The 17,360-nt window shown below is 35.3% G+C and overlaps 1 protein-coding gene across 15 annotated transcripts in view; it reads right to left on the bottom strand.

The window, feature by feature from the left end:
- The window catches only part of LOC102688770 (nuclear factor 1 B-type), a 170,256-nt gene that overhangs the window by 13,592 nt on the left and 139,304 nt on the right, over window positions 1–17,360 (bottom strand). For 10 of the 15 annotated variants that reach the window (XM_015345089.2, XM_015345092.2, XM_015345094.2 and 7 more), the window contains 3 exons: window positions 13,952–14,117; window positions 11,472–11,554; window positions 3,022–3,110 (listed from right to left, as the gene is read on the bottom strand). In XM_015345089.2, the coding sequence (XP_015200575.1) occupies window positions 3,022–3,110; window positions 11,472–11,554; window positions 13,952–14,117 (338 nt within the window). The remainder of the gene's footprint in view (window positions 1–3,021; window positions 3,111–11,471; window positions 11,555–13,951; window positions 14,118–17,360) is intronic. The other 5 variants (XM_015345091.2, XM_015345090.2, XM_006629735.3 and 2 more) reach the window with 2 other exon arrangements.

The following is a 17,360-nucleotide window of genomic DNA, read 5'->3' on the forward strand; positions in this document are numbered from 1 at the left end:
GTGTATTATTCATTTTAGAAATAGAAGTAGTTCTCTATCAAACAATAAATATGAAAAAGAATGTTTAATCTGCAAACCCTTTCCTCCTAATCTTTATTATTAACTGCTTCAGATTTTTTTCCAAATAGTTAGCCAATTAATACCAAACTTATAATGACCAAATTAAAACATGTAATTCTATATTGTTATATCTACTTTGCCTTAGAAACAAGAGAAATTTTAATAAAATACTGCAATGTGCTACCTATCTATCCATTTTCTAACCTTTTTATCCAATTCAGGGTCGTGGGAAGCCAGAGCCTCTCCCAGCAAGAAGCAGGTGCAAAGCAGGGTACACCCTGGACAGTGGGGGACACCCAGTCCATTGCAGGGCATGCACAGATAACACAGACAGGCATTCACTTACTCCAGGGCCAGTTTTCCCAGATCCCAATTAACCTACCAGTTTGCCTTTGGATTGTGGGAGGAAACCAGGGTACCCAGAGGGAACCCATACACACAGGGAGAATGTACAAACTCCAGGTACTCCAGGAATTGAACCCAGGGCTGTTTAGTTGGTACAGGACTAATACTTGTCTTCAATAGACTATGATACAGTATCTCGGTCACTTCATTGTATTCTTGAATGATTTAAAGTAAATGGGACTTTTGGGTTGATCTTAAAAAATGTTCAGCCACACTAAAAAGTATTAAAAGTATTCTTAACTGGTGTTTATGAGGTCTACATTGCTGTCATCACTGTTTTTTTTTTAAGTAGGCGTGCAAATCAATTTTCTGTTCTGTAAAATCCTACAAAACTTTGTCATAACCTGTAAACTAAAAAAAATCATCATAACCATAGTATTAACAACTCAACAAAAGTAAATGTCCCAAAGGAAAAAAAAATCAATACTTAAAAAGTTACTATAAAAATGACTTTGTCGCTAAATAAGCACACTTCTGCATTTATTGTATGAAGATCTGATTTGCCCACCACAGAGGGCCTCAAACAGATGTTTTATGTATGCTTTACTTCCAGTGACACAACTATGTTTGCCTTAGCCATCTGAGGCCTTCCTCTTGGTTTACATTAAACTGAAGCTAAACATAACAATTCCACTTACAGAGGGAGGGATCATATAACAATGAACAGCACAGGTTAACCATTAGTGACCTGGTATTCTTTTAAGCACAGCCAATTCCCTATTAGGCTTTTTAGTGACTAATGAAGCCTCATTCCAGCAACCAAATCAGCTGGACCTATAAGTTATACAGTAAGTGACTCGCGTCCAGCCCAAATTCAGCTACTGACAGGCACATACTGTAGACTCATACCTATATGGGCTTACTGACACACACACTGCAGCAGGTGTTGCAACTAACCGAGGCAAGTCTAACTGGCAGTTTATCTAAAAGTTATAACCATTACAATTTCAGAATGCCGTTCTTTAGCTTCTTTTATCATTTTTTGTTAAAGGGAACCAATTGTAAAACACAAAGGACTTGTGATGCACAGACCCACATTAAGAATTCAGGACAACAGACAATACTGCTTGCCGTCCATAAAATCATACAATCTCTTACATGGGAAATATTATGTCATTCAACCATCCACCTGCATGGTTAACGTACCACATCTCTTCTTTGCCTTCCATTGCCTTTCAGCCTTACGTTAAGATGAAACATGAGATGAACAATTAAACAAATTAAATTGTTGATTGAAAATAGCGTAACTGTGGACTTTCTTAACCCGTTTACATCCACTGCATATGCTTTAATGTGTAATAAACAGCTGTGTAGTGCAAAAAAACATAATATTTATGAAAATACTGTCACTGATTTGAATTAGAAAGGTATGAGATAAAGTGGCTTAATTTAATATAGTAGTGGTTGCCTGAGGAGCAATTTTCCCTGAGACCTCAATCAGTAAGAACAATACTTCCCGCTGATGAATTGAAGACTGTGTGAAATGCACTGTTTCATCACGCTTCTTTATTCCTCTCATTTTAACTGGAATTGGGTAGTTATTTGATCATTTATGAATAATGGTAATTGAACAAAGACTTCTGGTGAAATGTTACATGCTTTTCTCTAAACAAGGTGTTCTTTGCTTTTAACTGCATTTTGGTTAATTTGCAAATGTATGCAAAGTAGTCAATACTTCCATATTACTCATCTTCAGAGGCGGCACAAATTGTTTTTGCAGTCATGCTTCTTTCTTTCATTTGTTCTGTGGATTTAGATTTTCTTTCTCAAAATTCGAAAACTTTTTAATTCTGTCATTGCAAAACAAAATGAAAATACAGTATATGAACACTGGATCTTTGGTAAGAGAAGGGTTTGGTTGGCGTTCTTGTCAGGTTTCTAAGGTGTATCACAATAATATGTGCCTAAAACCTGCTGTTCCTTAACTGGCACTGTAAAACAAAGAGAACAGGCTAAACACTGTCCCACAAGGAAGAGAAAATATGGAAGAATAACACTGCATTCAAAGGCACACACACCTGATATGTGCTTTACATTTAGCAACATTGACAACATCTTAAAATGACCAATTATTTGGAGCTATAAAGGAGAAAATGCTATGCTTATTTAGAGCTTAATACTATAAATCTTAAAATGTAACAGTACAACTCGGTAAACTGATTTATTAAAGAAATAATTCCAGTTTATTTGCATCTGCAGCCCTGGAAGCACTTATATGAAGAAAACAAAAAGAATGAACAAAAACAGAAAAACATTAAAAGCACTGGATACAGACAAGAGATGGTACTGTCGCAGTTTTGACTGCAGCTTTAGAAAATGCATTCAGCATGTTTGGAACTATGCATCTAATTGTATGTCACACCATATTTAACTTACACACCCTGTTCAGCAATTCTCTAAATTGCATATTTTAAAGAGTTACATACACATTGAGAAGAAATTATGCATATTCATCTTAGTTGTTTTATTCATCTACATCAAATAGGGGCCAGCCAAAGCAGATATAGAGTATAATTTATAGATGTAGCATAGATTTTGAAATAATTAAAATGTTACCTTTGCCAAGTAATTCCCAAAGTATCCTCACTGGCACTGGGGTATAAATGCCTGCCGTTTTGATTCATGGTCCAGTCACAAATCCTCAGCTGTCAATTGAAACCTAGCAGTCAGATATGGGTCGAGCAGAACTACACTTTTTTTCTTCACAAAATCATGCATGCAAATGTACTGTTTGTTTAATACAAGCCTTTAAAATGTTTAAAGATTGTTTCAATAGTATAATGTTTTATCTTAAAAAAAAAACATCACCAACATTCAAAAACATTATATTGATCTGTATTGTTAAATATTAAAACAAAATTGATATTATATGTTGCATGCAATCACATTAGTAATCTAACCATTAACTGACCTGGAACAAAAGAAACGTTAGTATACAAAACGTCACGTTAAAATAAATCATTCAAGACTATTTAGTGCTTCATTTGTCATGTTAAACCATGCATTTTTAATTACACACATGCACCTTGTGAAAATCAGTCATTAGTGTTAACGCTGATTTAGAGTTGCACTGCTTTAATTCTGTGATGCAGGAACTGCAGGCAATCCAGATGTCATCCAAAGGGCACTGCAGTGGTGCTAAGAGGAAGCAGATTATTTTCTGTGCTTCATAAGCTTAAAGGCCCCAGAGTCGCATGCTATCATGGAGATTCAAGAAAAGCTGGATCATTTTTTTTTGCTTTTTCAAAATGAACACCCAACTATACATCTTTTTTTTATTTTTTAATCAATCAGTGTGCAGTTCAAGCACATTTATATATGCTTTCTTCTATATGTTGTCTAACAAAGGAAAGAGATATCTGCTTTCAGACTCCTTTCATTGCAGTGTGCTGACAGTCCAACCCCACAACTTATCCAGTTTTCAAAAAGGTAAGATACTACTATTTAAAAGAAAATTAATGTTCCTGATAAATCAAAAAATAAATAAAACAGAGAACCCCGTACTAAATGTGAAAACATTTTCCATATGCAGGCCTACCATACAGTATAAGAATATAGAGATGTTACTAGTTAAATGTAGATATTTCTATAATCATTGAGATTTTTCAATACGTATAAAAGGAAAAACTAATCAGAATACATTCAACATACTTTTTATCACTACCACAGTATAAAAGCTACAATTATCAAAAGAAAAACCCATGTTTCCAACATTGAAAACCCTTGAAAAAAGTGGAAAAAATGATTTTTTTTATATTGTGAAAATTTGGAATAAAAGTCTGAACTAGTATGCAGATTTAATTAACAGCATCATTCCGTAAATGATCATGTCCCCACGGTAAAAATCATTTTAACCCGAGTCAAAATCAAAAACAAAAATAAAGATGAGTGAAATTTAAAAATGTAAAAATATAATTCAAACATGTTCTCAGTTAAGAGCAGAAAGATAGAATATCCTTGAAAAGCTAAGGTGCTGAATTTAACAGTTAGGTCGAACACAAAGAAATGTAAATAAGGACTGAAAAATAAATTCCAGTATTTCTACAAAAAATTGTTTTGAAAAATAGTGGAATGTATTTTTCAAATAAAATTATTTTTCTGTGTTTGTTCAACCTAAGTGTTGAATTCAGCACCTTAGCTTTTCAAGGATATTCCATCTTTCTATACACATTTACACTATAAGGAACTCAATCTATAACAACATAAGAAAAAGTAAGTTATAATAAAATCCAAGATCACAAGGCACCACAAAATGATTACTCTGTTTATAAAAGCACTGTGCACACCGCTGTTAAAATGGCATGTGAATGTTTTTGAACTTCTCAAGAGTTAAAAAGACAAATATCCAAAAATTGTTAAATACCAGCACTACCATCACAAAGGATTTAAAGACTTTGAGGAAAGTTTTGTAAAAATAGATTGTACAAGGATTTCGTATTTCCTTTGGGAAATGTTATTGCTTAGAAATAGGGTTTAAAATTAATTAACCAACTTCTTTCCTTGGTTATACTAAATCCCGGTGAAAAGAATTTGCATTGAACCACAGATATAATTTTAGCATACACAGTACCTAGCCGATTCGCTCAGCATTGACAAGAACAGGCCAAAAAACGAAAGAAAATCCAGGCAAAACCATCCCTTTTAAAAGAGTTTTTTGCAGAACAGCTTTGATGATGTTTTTATTGGAGAACTGCTCAGTTGTGAACAGCTCAAATTTTATTTCAGAATATCTTCGCTGTTGTTATTTTCAAGAAATGTAAAATAAAAGCCAATAGCCTTTAAGAATTGTCAGTGTTAAAAACAGGCCAGTTGCTGTTGGGGGGGGTGCGGGCGGTCTGAAGTCAGATAAATGCTCTTTTTAAGTCTCTTACAATCTGGATGGGAAAGCAGGCCTCAACTTTTCAAACAGCTGTCTAGTGCCTCAGATGAAGTATTAATGCACAGCTGTACAGCAAGGGTGTGTGACAGCAGAGAGGAGGAAATATAAAACACAGATCCCACATTCATCACTGTAAAGGTTATGAACCTCAAGACTAAATCTGATATGGTGCGTTAAAGAACGCCCAATGATATGCGGCAAGATCAGTTTTATACTGCATGATCAAAAGCTCTTTTCATGTTCTGCCTATACTCACAGTTATACGTGTATATTTTGCCTAAATGTATGATCTTCTTTAGCGATTCATTATGCTAACCCCTTTTAGGCATACCTACTCATTTCCTACTGTTTTAGAACTGATCAGCAAGTTTATGACACTGCAGCATTGTAAATACAATCATCTTATAATCTAAACCACAACATACAGGTATATGTTACATTTTGCAACATTAAGTTGACGATCTAATTAAATAAATATAGGTTCATTTTGACTGCTGGAAATAGATTTACTTTTGTTTGGATTAGGAATACAGAGGGAAGATGATGGTAAACAGTAACATCTAAGAAGTATACAGTATATATAATCTATCACAAAAAATCTGTTGAATCAACCATCTGTATAGTGTCAGTTTTGACTCAATCTTGCCTTAACTGCAATCTCCACTGCAGAAAGAACATGTGAATGGTGACCTTTGATCCACTTACATACCTCAGCGGTGGTCATGTGGTCAGCAATCACGTCAAGCTGCCAGTTATGATATGAGACACAATACGAACAGCCTGAGTGCTGATAGCCAGCTTCCTGACTGGACTGTGAAGCATCTATTTATGTTTCTTTCAGTCTATTGACCATCCCGAATTCCCCCATGAGGTTTCAAGTTTTCAAAATGGGTAGTAATTAAAACAATGACTGTTCAGTACTCTTAAAGGCAAGCCGAATTAGAGGAGGCTGTACAAAATGACATCCTCAGCCTTCAACACAGGCATGGGGCTCTTTAACAGGAATAGAATGCTGTGCTGCAGCCCCGGATATCCACTTACATCAATGCGACAGTTTTACACAATGAACATTTTCCCTCTTTTTCTTCTCTCTACATCCCCTGCTATGAGCAAAAGCAAGTTTTCCTAATTCTAGAAGCTCCTTTTAAAACTATTTTTGTGTATTTTAGCTGCAGCTGTAGAGGCTTAGAAACCTAATGGTGAAATATAAAAGGAGGACAGAGGGTGTTTTGTTAAAGCCTTTTGATCGCAACAATGCTACACTAAAAATAAATTTAAAAACCGCTTTCACAAAACACATGCATAGCAACACACAATGAAAAAATTCCTGTGTTAGTACTTCTGCAAAAATTGAACTTAAAAAAATCCCAATATACTTTCCATCTGAAGGAATAAAAGGAATCTAAAAATCTGTCAAACTTTTTTATGTCCTGTTTTACACTTTCTTTAGCAGCTAGAGTTGAAGGATTCTATCAGTTGTATTCCTGGTAGCTGGGAAAGTAGCCGTTTCTAGTATGTACTCCCCCTTTATCACTTTAATGGGAAACATTCTTAAACAACATCCTAATCAGCATAAAAACTGTAGCAGACAGAGCTCACACAATTGTGTCTAAGTCTGCCAGGTTCATTCGCGGTCCTGCAGTTACTCAGCCCTCAATCTTGTGCCCAGCTCACATGTTGGCATTTTAATTTTGCAAAACCTCAGTAACACTTGCTCCAAGCCAAGGTCTGGTTCACACCAGAGCCAGTTTGCCCCACAGAAAGAAAATACAGAAAGCAACACTAACAAGCAAGACAAAATGGGTGTTTTATCCTCTTTCATTGTGGCACATTTTTCAAGGATTTAACCATCTGCTGCATTCTGTTAGATCACAATATTGAGGTAACATGGAAAACCATTTTTAGCAATGCCAGGCTTGTTAATTAACAGATGCATACAGAAGGTAAATTATCAATCATATCTGCATAAAGCCAAATAACATTTAATCATTCCAAAAGCTGGCAAGAATCAGTTTTCTCCAGAGAAGGACAACTGAAACTGGAAGCAGAAAATTATTCTTAGAAAACAGCTAACACATCCTTCATTCTAAGTCTTTAATCAAGTCTCAGTTAACCTGAAGTATGAAAGTTTCAGCAGATGCCATTACTGCGATGCAAGACTGCCTGTCAGATTGTCTCTTATGATCTTGTTGTACAGCCTGTACATCTGGACAGACTTTCCACTTTGCTTAATTTCTTAAAGACACAAAGAACATGCTAATTTATAGTATTTCCATATTTTTGCATAAATGTCTCTACTATTTTTTCTCTTCAATGTGAAATGTAATTTTCTAAGCTTTATATAACACATGTATCCCTCTGACACTAGTCTATATAATGAACAGGCACCGTGCTGCATGCTCTATTGTATATACAGTATATGGAAAATGTACAATAAAAAAAATTTCACACTCTTTACTCTACAACTTAATGAGTATCTGGTTTGTCCAAAATATCATTTCCCACTACAGTTTCAAAAACCTAAGTTTGGAGGTTTACAAAATCTGCTGAAAGAATTCTTAATTTGCCCCATTTATTTTTACTTGTATCAGTTTTAATAAATGTCATTTTTACAATTAGAACTTTTACTCCTTTAAAACCCGGGAGACAGTGCTTCTGCCCCGAGTTTGGTTTTGCTCTGGGGTGCCTTCTGTACGGAGTTTGCACATTCTCCGTCTGGCTTCTCTCCGTGTGCTCAGGTTTCCTCTCAGCCAGCCAACGACTTGCAGTCTGGGTAAACTGGTGTTAGTTACACTGGCCCCTGTACGGCGCTGACGCCCTCCCAAAGGTGTGTCCAGGCCCTGTTAGGCCCTGACTCATTGCGACTCTGTACTGGGCTAAGTCACTTCTGAAAATGGACGGGTAATTCTAACAAGGCCTTTAGATGTTGTTTTTTACAAAAAAAGAGAAGATACAAAAATATCTTTGTAACTTGGGTGCTTGGGGTCAAAATGTATTAATCCTGACAGCAATTGATCTAAAGTTGTCCAAGACAAAAAATGTAATCAGCATTTTAAGAACTGCCCATCAAAAATGGAAGTGATGTAATGAAAGTTTTAATGAAAAGAAAGTTTGAAACAGATCCTGATAATTCTATCTTAACAAAAGGTCAAGAAATACTGGTTTATAATTGTTACTGTTCTAATTAGTTTTGTCACTTATTATGATAGCATCTGGTTACCGAGCCTTAGCTTCATTTAAATCTGGACCCACCAGAAAATCACAAAACAAAAGATGTTTTGAGAACTATAGTCTTATGCAGATTAATCGCATTAATTATTACTGGTTATTAAGCTACTTTTGGCATTATTATAACAGGCTCCATGAAATGTACGGTATATTAAGCTGTGCAGATACTTTAAAGCTATTGCTTAAGCTTTACACATCTTAAAGGTTCAAATAAAAGGAGAAAAGCTAAAATTAGGTAAAGTCACATTCAGTGGATTTATATAATTCATGTTGTGTACCCACATTAGCCCTTTCCAATTGAATGAAAAAGAGTTTAATTTCAATTGCAAAATATCAGAAAATAAAAATAAAAGGGCAAATGTAAGCAGTATTTAGTCAATTACCTACAGAATTGTTTAAAACTTATCTACCTGTCATGTCAATTCATTTTTTGGCAAAAATCAGGTAATTTGTGTAGGCACTATTTAAATCAAGATGGAGAGGTTGCTCTTTTGACATGTATGAAAAGTCCCAAAGTCAGCCTTCGCAGTTGTACATGTAGGGTTAATGTCTTAATGAAAAAGATGCCTCTTTAAATCTAAAGCTTTTACCTTAGTGTAATTTATACACACTGTGTTTTAGTACCCCTTCATGAACAAAAGGCACTCAGCACCGCCATAAGAATGGATATGTCAATACATCTCATAACCTAGAGGTATAAATCTCCTGAAACAGCCCCAACAATAAAAGACAGAATGTATCTGTGACATTATTTATTCCTCCAGGGTCGTTCTCAATAACAGCATGCAGTGAATGGTTCAGAGACCTTCCCTTTGTACAAATCATGCTTTATAATTCCAAGAAAACCCTGACTAATATAAAAATGATAAATGGCCTTTATTTCATTCTGTCCATTTTGCCCACTTTTTATTCAGTCTGCTGGTTTAAACAAAGTATATTAAGTACCTCAGTCTTCGAGAATTTTCCCTTTCCAATCCTTTTATAAAAATAAAACGTCACAATCCATCAATCAGATTTGTTACTACTTTTACTTTTGCCAGCCAAAGGATTTGCTTCAGAAGGTCTCTTTCCTTGGAGATGTGGTCAATTACATTGAGATCTATTTGCAAACATTCATACAGACGTATGACACATTTTGTCTTAGCGTCTATTTTTGATCATGCGTATGTTTAATTTAACTTTATGGAACATCCTGTATGTATGCCCAACAAAAAGTATGTTAAACATATGGTGCATATCTTGACATATATATTTGTATCCTGTTTAACAAAAAATTAAGGCTTCATCAGCTGTTTTCAAAATCTAGTTGAACCTATAAGGGGTGAGATTATGACTTGAAACTGTTATTATTGAGCACTATTTATATTTTTCCAATTAGAGTGAAAATAGAGTGATTGCATTGAAACATTAAATGGGATGCAATTTCTGATAGTTACTTCTATACATTTGTTTCTTATTCCTATTCTATTCCTAGCAAATAACTATTCCTAGCAGATAGCTTTATATTATAAACCTTCTTAAACATGAAAAAGAAATGTTAACCAATTGTTATATTACAAAGTTATATTATAACTTTGAAATATAATGAACATTTCTGAAATTACATTACATGACAAATGACCTGATGTGGAAATACTTAAGTGAAAATACTGAAAAACAACTATACACATTAAAAGAACTACAAATTACCAAAAATTAAATAATTCAGAAAATATATACATGTAATAATACAGACAAAATTCAAAATGACAGTTTAATAACTTAGCCCACCTTTACAGATTAATCTTGTAAGGCTTGTAATTGTTTTGTAGAGGGTTGGAGCAGAGAAAACCACTAATTATTATTTAGCTGTGTGCAGATGAATTCAATTAGTACTCAGTGGAATATTTTGGCATAAAATCAATTGAAAAACTTTTTGAGTTCTAACCTCATACTTTGAGGACTGAGAAAAAGGAAAACCCAACATTCATCATAAACCTAGTGAACGTAAACCAAACTTCGCCAAGATATATCTGAATTTAACGAGCCAACGTGTTCAAGTTTTTTTTTTGCTACAAAGCTCTTGTTTAGGGACCTCAAGTGTAGGCCCTGATCACCTTTGAAATGGAAGCAATTCCTGCACATCGCTCTGGAAGCTAACAGAGACTACATTTTGCTGACTATTTAGTACGTCGTAGAAAATCTACGTGGCTGAGACTTGTCCCCAGTATGATTTTATTTGCAGGTGTGTATACCTAAGTTTATTTTATAGGCAGCAAAAACACTGTTAGTTCAAATCTATTTTTAACAGCCACCTTTATCAACCACTTATTGTTAAGTGAATATCAAATCACATCTAAAAAGGTGTAAGGCTAGAGTAAAAAACACAGGAATATGGATTTCAGTTTTATCAACTGGCAGCTTTCAGGACTAGTATAAAGGAAGGTGCATGGTACCTAAGGTGGAGCTGAAATATTAGTTAAACGACCACTCCAGTGCACAGAAAATGCAGATTAACACAAACAAGTGGATTTGTGCACCTCTGAACATTGTTAAGAATGCTTTCAAACCAGTGTCCTCTATCACTTTCCTTGTTAAAGTTCTGTAAGGGTTAGGAAGAAAACATGATTTGAATGACAGAGATAATCAAAAATTAGCTTTTGCAAAGATGCTTAATCTAAGGTAGGTAGGCAACTAGTTCAGACAACAGAATTCTGAGAAATTTCTGACACAGATCACCAAATCAAAATGGTGCCTGGATTATGTGCCACAGCAATCTTTAACGTGCACTTTGTTCTTGCTACCGGACGTCAAGACCTTGGAGGTGCTGTAACCTGGAACAAAAGCACCGTGAACAGTTCTGGCTCAGCCACTGGCACTGTTGGGGTGTAACAGACAAGTCCATTTTCTGAATGCTCACCTGTTGCTGGTGTAAGAAGGCCGGGTCTCTGGAGCTCAGTCCCACAAACCTGTTTGGCGTGGGAGTACCCGGGGCAGAGTAGGCTGGCAGAGGCAGAGAAACAGGGGTCACATTAGAGAACAGCTTTATAAGACTCTGAAAAGACATTTCAGTCACACAGGTATCAACTATTAATATCAAATAAACATGTATATAATATAAACATAGGAATGTGCTGCTCTTACTCAAAGCAGATGAGTGACAGAAACTAACAAGACCAAGCATGTGTTTACTTTCTATTGCTTAGAAAAGGGCACACATACTGTATATCTACACACACACTGCAGAGCAAAAACTCTGTTTCTACATTAAAAAGTGAAATATTTTATGACAACCTCCTACTGAGATTTTAACAATTATATTTCTAAACGAACAGTTAACCCCAAAAGGTTCAAATTTTGTGACACAAAAAGTAACCATTTAGCTTTATGGAGGTGTAGAGTGGTAGAAACGATGATGAGAAACACATGACAATCATACATCATTGAAAAATGAAATGGATTTTCTTATATATACAATTTACCCTGAGTTGTAGAGATCACATTTGTGAACAGTTAAAGATAGGTAAATGACAGTCTTGGTTTCATCTCAACCAAACTAAGCTGTATCCTTGACACTCAAACTTGTTATAATAGTAAAAAGCACTACTGGGGGCTTTGAAGAAACTGATGGTGCTCTTAACACACATATATTAATTCCTGATTGTGTCCAAGATGTTTGTGCAGAGGTTTATCTATATGTTAATGCAGAGAGTAATGATCAGTATTGCAGTCCAGGTGCCTGACAATTTTGTTCAAGGCTTTCCTATGTATGAAATGTAGCACATCATGTTTTAAAGGAAAAAAAAAAACAATTGCATGCTCTTAAGATAGCTTGTGCTTGACATCACTACAATTTATAGGTTGTTGATGTGGGAAGTTAACTTTTCTGTTGGCATAAAAGATCCCTTTGTTTAGAGTTGGACAAAAACTACACTCATCAATACACTAGGCATGTCAGGAAAGTGACAAAAAACATTATTGTCATTACTGAACTATCATTGAAATATTTACAGATAAATGGTAAATGTGAAAACACATTTATTAAGTTTTGTGTGCTGCCAGAAGGTGATAAATACTTCCTGTACTAAAAATAAAATTATAAGGATTATTTACAATCACTTAGTGTAAGGCCATATTGAGACGATGGAGTTCTGGCACGATTACATGATAAAGTATGACCAAATTAAGACCTTATATGAAACATTTGGGACGTTTTTTGGTTAAATGCAAATGCAAATACAAAAATCTGAATTCTGCTGGAGTCGGTTTCTGCTTCACTTTATCTCATTTCTGAATGAAACAGCGTACCTGAATGATTCTTGTACAAGTTGAGACAAATTTAGTCTGTATTTGAAATTTTTAAATAAGGGTTTCCTTTGCAGAATTGAACAGGTTTTGAATAAATATCCCCCGGCATAGTTTCTTGTTATGCTTTATTAACCAGTGCATTAAGTATTCGTCTGTTTTTTCCCCCTCGAACTTGTCTTATGTTAGAGTGAAAATGAATGAAAAACTCAAATGAAAGTTGGACGGAAAGAAAGGATCAAAAGTTAATACCCGCATGCTAAAAAAAAAAAATCAGACAGCTTGCTTGACAGTACAAATGAGGCACTTATTAGGTAAAGCTTCAGCAAACGACAGTGAAAAATAAAAGCTGGTTTGACTCTCTCCTGGCCAGAGCTAGCAGTGACAATGTGTTTGCATGTTGAAAAAGAAAGGAATGGTTATATTATTCATTCCTTTGTAGGGGTTACTACTGTATGCCCCTACTATTAAACTTTTAGCAGCATTATTCTAGTTTCTTAAAACCACATTTAAGATTATCTGATCCTGCAAGAAATATAGTAAGTACTGTACCAGATGTCCACTGGAATTGCAAATTCTGTCCTCTCTCTGAATAACAAAAATATATAAAGATTTTTTTTAACACTTAAGCCAAACAACACAGGCTGTGGCCAAGTATTACAGATTTACTTGAGCAATGTGATTGAAGAGAATTTGTCTTTAAAAATACAAATTGCAAAGGTTACGTGAAGGCAGAATCTGAACATTTCCTTTCTCTATTTCGGCAAATCTGTTTAGAACTGTTGACTTTACTTATTGATTCAGTGTGGCCCGTGAAATGCAGAATGCAAGAGCATACAAAGAAATGGTATGAATTCTACACCTGAAAAACACAAATACTTTCTAAGATTGATTTTCACAGATGACAAGACAACATTACTGACCAATAAGTTACCATGTAACAGTTTGGATTTTTACTGCGTTGGTGCCTGTTGTTTTTTCCCTCTGTAGAGTGTCTATGGTTTTCTTTCTGAGCTTCCCGCGGCTGGGCGGCACAAGCCTGAACACAGGCGACAAGGAACAGCAGAGTTCCCCATGTTGGGCCGGGGTACTTACTGGCTGTGGTGGGTGAAGCTGGCTCACCTTCTGTGGATGTAGTGATGGGTTTAGTGTCTGGCATAGTCAGGGTGACGGGCCGCACGGCACCATGGTGCGGAGACGGTGCCAACACCGGTGTGAAGTGACCGGGCACTTTCCCCACCACTTGGCCGCTGCTGTTGGGCTGCAAAACAGAGCAAAACAAAAGGTCCTTTAAGAGAACGAGACAGACAACTGGCAGCTGAATGAAACCCTATTGAACAAAGCTTTAGTGCCAAACAAAAGGCTTCCTTGCAAAAAAAAAAGTCTCTTAAATGTTTTGGACAGTTTTTTTTTTCCAAGGTTATATACAGAGGGGCATTAAATAAGCAACGAATGCCACGCTGGTTCCAAAAATCAACTGTTGCGTTTTTCAATGCACATCGACATTTCGTTTTCGTGCGGCAGTAGTCACCGTCTCTACAGAACTAGGAATATTTTACAACCAAAAACACAGCTAATAAATTATATTAGTCCCTCAATGTCAATGATTATATCAGTGAGATATGTGTATGCAAAAGGTAGGAACTGCAAGCAAAGGAGGAATCCAACTAAAAGAGGGTCCTTACTTCTTTCAGATAAACAACGATTACTCTTTTGATAGTAAACTTACACAGTTGTGCAACAATCCCTCATTGCCCATGGTTAGTGCTCCCATTGCCTTTTTTGTATGACAAGCTCCCAGTTTAAGATGAGAAAAGGGTTGTTCTTTTTTTTTTCACAATTTAAACTAAACTCCTGGCCCCGAAAAACAGTATTACTAAATTTCCCAAACTGGCCTGCAGATTAAAAAAAAAAAAGTTCTGAATCTGATTGGTGGAAACAACCTGTAAAATTGACATTAAGGGGCCCAAGGTTCAAACCTCAAATGGTGTCCACAGGGTTCCTTAATGTGAATAGAATGTTTAATTAGAATGTAATATAATCTGCGTTAAAGCAAGCATAAAAACATCTTGGCTTTAGTCCACAAGATTATACACAGCATGTTATTTGCCAAGTATTTCCATCATATAAGTGAGTTATTCCATACATCAGCTGCATTAACATTAGACATTTTGTTATCACAGCTTCTCCCCTGCCATTATCATTCCCAATGGTTTTTAAAGCCTAAAGCTCAAGATTATTAAGTTTTCACCATTTCCAAAGCATTTCTACTAACAGACTAATACCTAAAAGGCAAGGAATCGAAGAATGATACGAAGTAGAATTTACCTCAAGTACAGTATGTGAGAAGGTTCAAGGGAAAACCAACTGTGAACTGCATGAAAATTAGAAAGTATCATTTTCTCTTTTGTTCCAAAAGTTAACCGCCAATTTTAAACTATTGGTTAATCCAGTGCCTGTGAACTCAAGACGATGTATATAAATTTAAGTTGATGAGATGTTTTATTGCAAAAAGCTGGATTAAAAAGATGATTTCCTCATTGACAGAATTACTGCCATTGCTCTGTAACTTTTGTTTTTGCATATTATATTATTCTATTACATTACAATGATGCAATAAAGTTATCATTTAAGATTGCTCAGAAAAACTGGAAACAGCTTAAAAAGGACTATGCCTCACCCCTTTCAAGTATTTTCCTAATGGCACATTTGATTTAGATCTACACTGAACCATGCTGAGAATCAGGGGAGGTTTCTATTAGATGTACCCCCAAGAAAAGGGTATTATGTACAGTTTTACAATACTAATTTTATCAAGCTGTTTATAAATAAAAAAGCTGTTACCACGGCTATGAAAAAGACTTTAAATTAATTCTTGTCAGGTAATATGATTTGCTTTACTTGTATTTTAATAGTAAATGCCATTATTAGCAAAATAAATGAACTGATGATGGAATATTTACAAAATGGTTATTATATTTTTTATTGATTTGGTAAATTTAGGTTGTTAGCCTGAGAAGGCAGTCTCCTACTAAAAGGCAGAAGACACTTCAGCCATTAGTACACAGAAAAGCACACAGTACTACAAAATATGATGCATAGTGTGTTGTGCTACACACCTAGCAAAAGGAAAACAGGCAAAAATCAAGAAGCAAACTGTATGGTTTATAATGCAGCAAGGGTCTTGACCCTGAATTAACTCAGCTGTGTCAGCTTAATGTGAAAATAAAATGTCAATGACATTACAAAGTACAATCACAAATACCCCAACACAGGGAGTATTAATGTCTTATTACTTTGTAGCTTCTATAATCGAATATAGATCTTCTTGCATTTGGAGTTCAGTGCCTCATTGTACTGTTTAAATGTAGAATTTTATAAAGCATGTTTATGTTGTTAATGAACTTCCAACCCTTAAACCTACACAGCTGGTAGGACAGAACTTTGCAAGATACTGTTGAACTGCAAAGTGACTGTTAAGCAATAACTGCTGCAGATCAAGACTTCAAAGCCAGAAGCAAATGACCCGAACTGAGTTAACTAATTTAAAATGGCAATGCTATTTGGTCACAGGAATAAAGGCAGTTTAATTTAGTTTGCATATTGAAACAATCTATTATAATAATGTAAAAAAGAATGTCTACTTTGAATATTTGTTCATGTGAAGTTTTTCTTACATATACTTGTCAGGAGTTTAAACCAACAATGGTTTTCATCCACAAGTTCTTAATAATAAAAATAATAATTCCTGCTTTCTGGTAAACTCCAGAATATACTGAGATACAGATTTGACAATAAATGGTTATGTGGAGTTTTCTCAATGCAACATGATAACTGTGTTTCTAAACAATGTAACTGACTTTGCTATTTTTTCTAAAAGGAGTGCTGGGAAAACAAGAAGAGTTTTGAATGTAGCATATTTTGCTTTACTGAACACATTTGCCATATAAATGTTAGTATCAATGCCAAATGTTAAAATTCAAGATGTGAAAAAATTCACGGACATTTTTTCCAATTTCAACTAAACTCTAAGAGATGGAAATAAAACCAAAATTCACAAGGCAAGATTGAGAGCAGTTGTTAAGTGAGCTTACTTCAATCTCTTCTAGCCAGTACAGAGAGCTAAAAACCCTGGCCCATGCTTTTCAATGAGCAGAGCCCAGTGCCTCTAAAACAAATCAAATACTTTATTTAGCACTCAGGACAAATAAATAAAAAGGAAATGTTTTTCTAAATGTCTATAAACAGCATGTCAATCCCATTGTAACAGGGGTTCACGTGAATCTGTCTGCATCATGAATTATCCTGGTGTTCATTACCCTGCTTTGAAACACTTCTTTGAAGCTGAGCGTGCAGTTTTCTAAGAGGCATGAAAATGCTATTGATGGGAGTGGGCCCCGTACCAAGTTAAAGAGCACCCGATCCGTACCAATCAGCCCCCACAATGGAGGCTAAAGCATGTATTGACCCTACATTTCACTTGGCCAAAATATCAATCAAGAGT

Source organism: Lepisosteus oculatus, chromosome 1 (assembly GCF_040954835.1).
Source record: "Lepisosteus oculatus isolate fLepOcu1 chromosome 1, fLepOcu1.hap2, whole genome shotgun sequence".
Taxonomy (NCBI): Eukaryota; Metazoa; Chordata; class Actinopteri; order Semionotiformes; family Lepisosteidae; genus Lepisosteus; species Lepisosteus oculatus.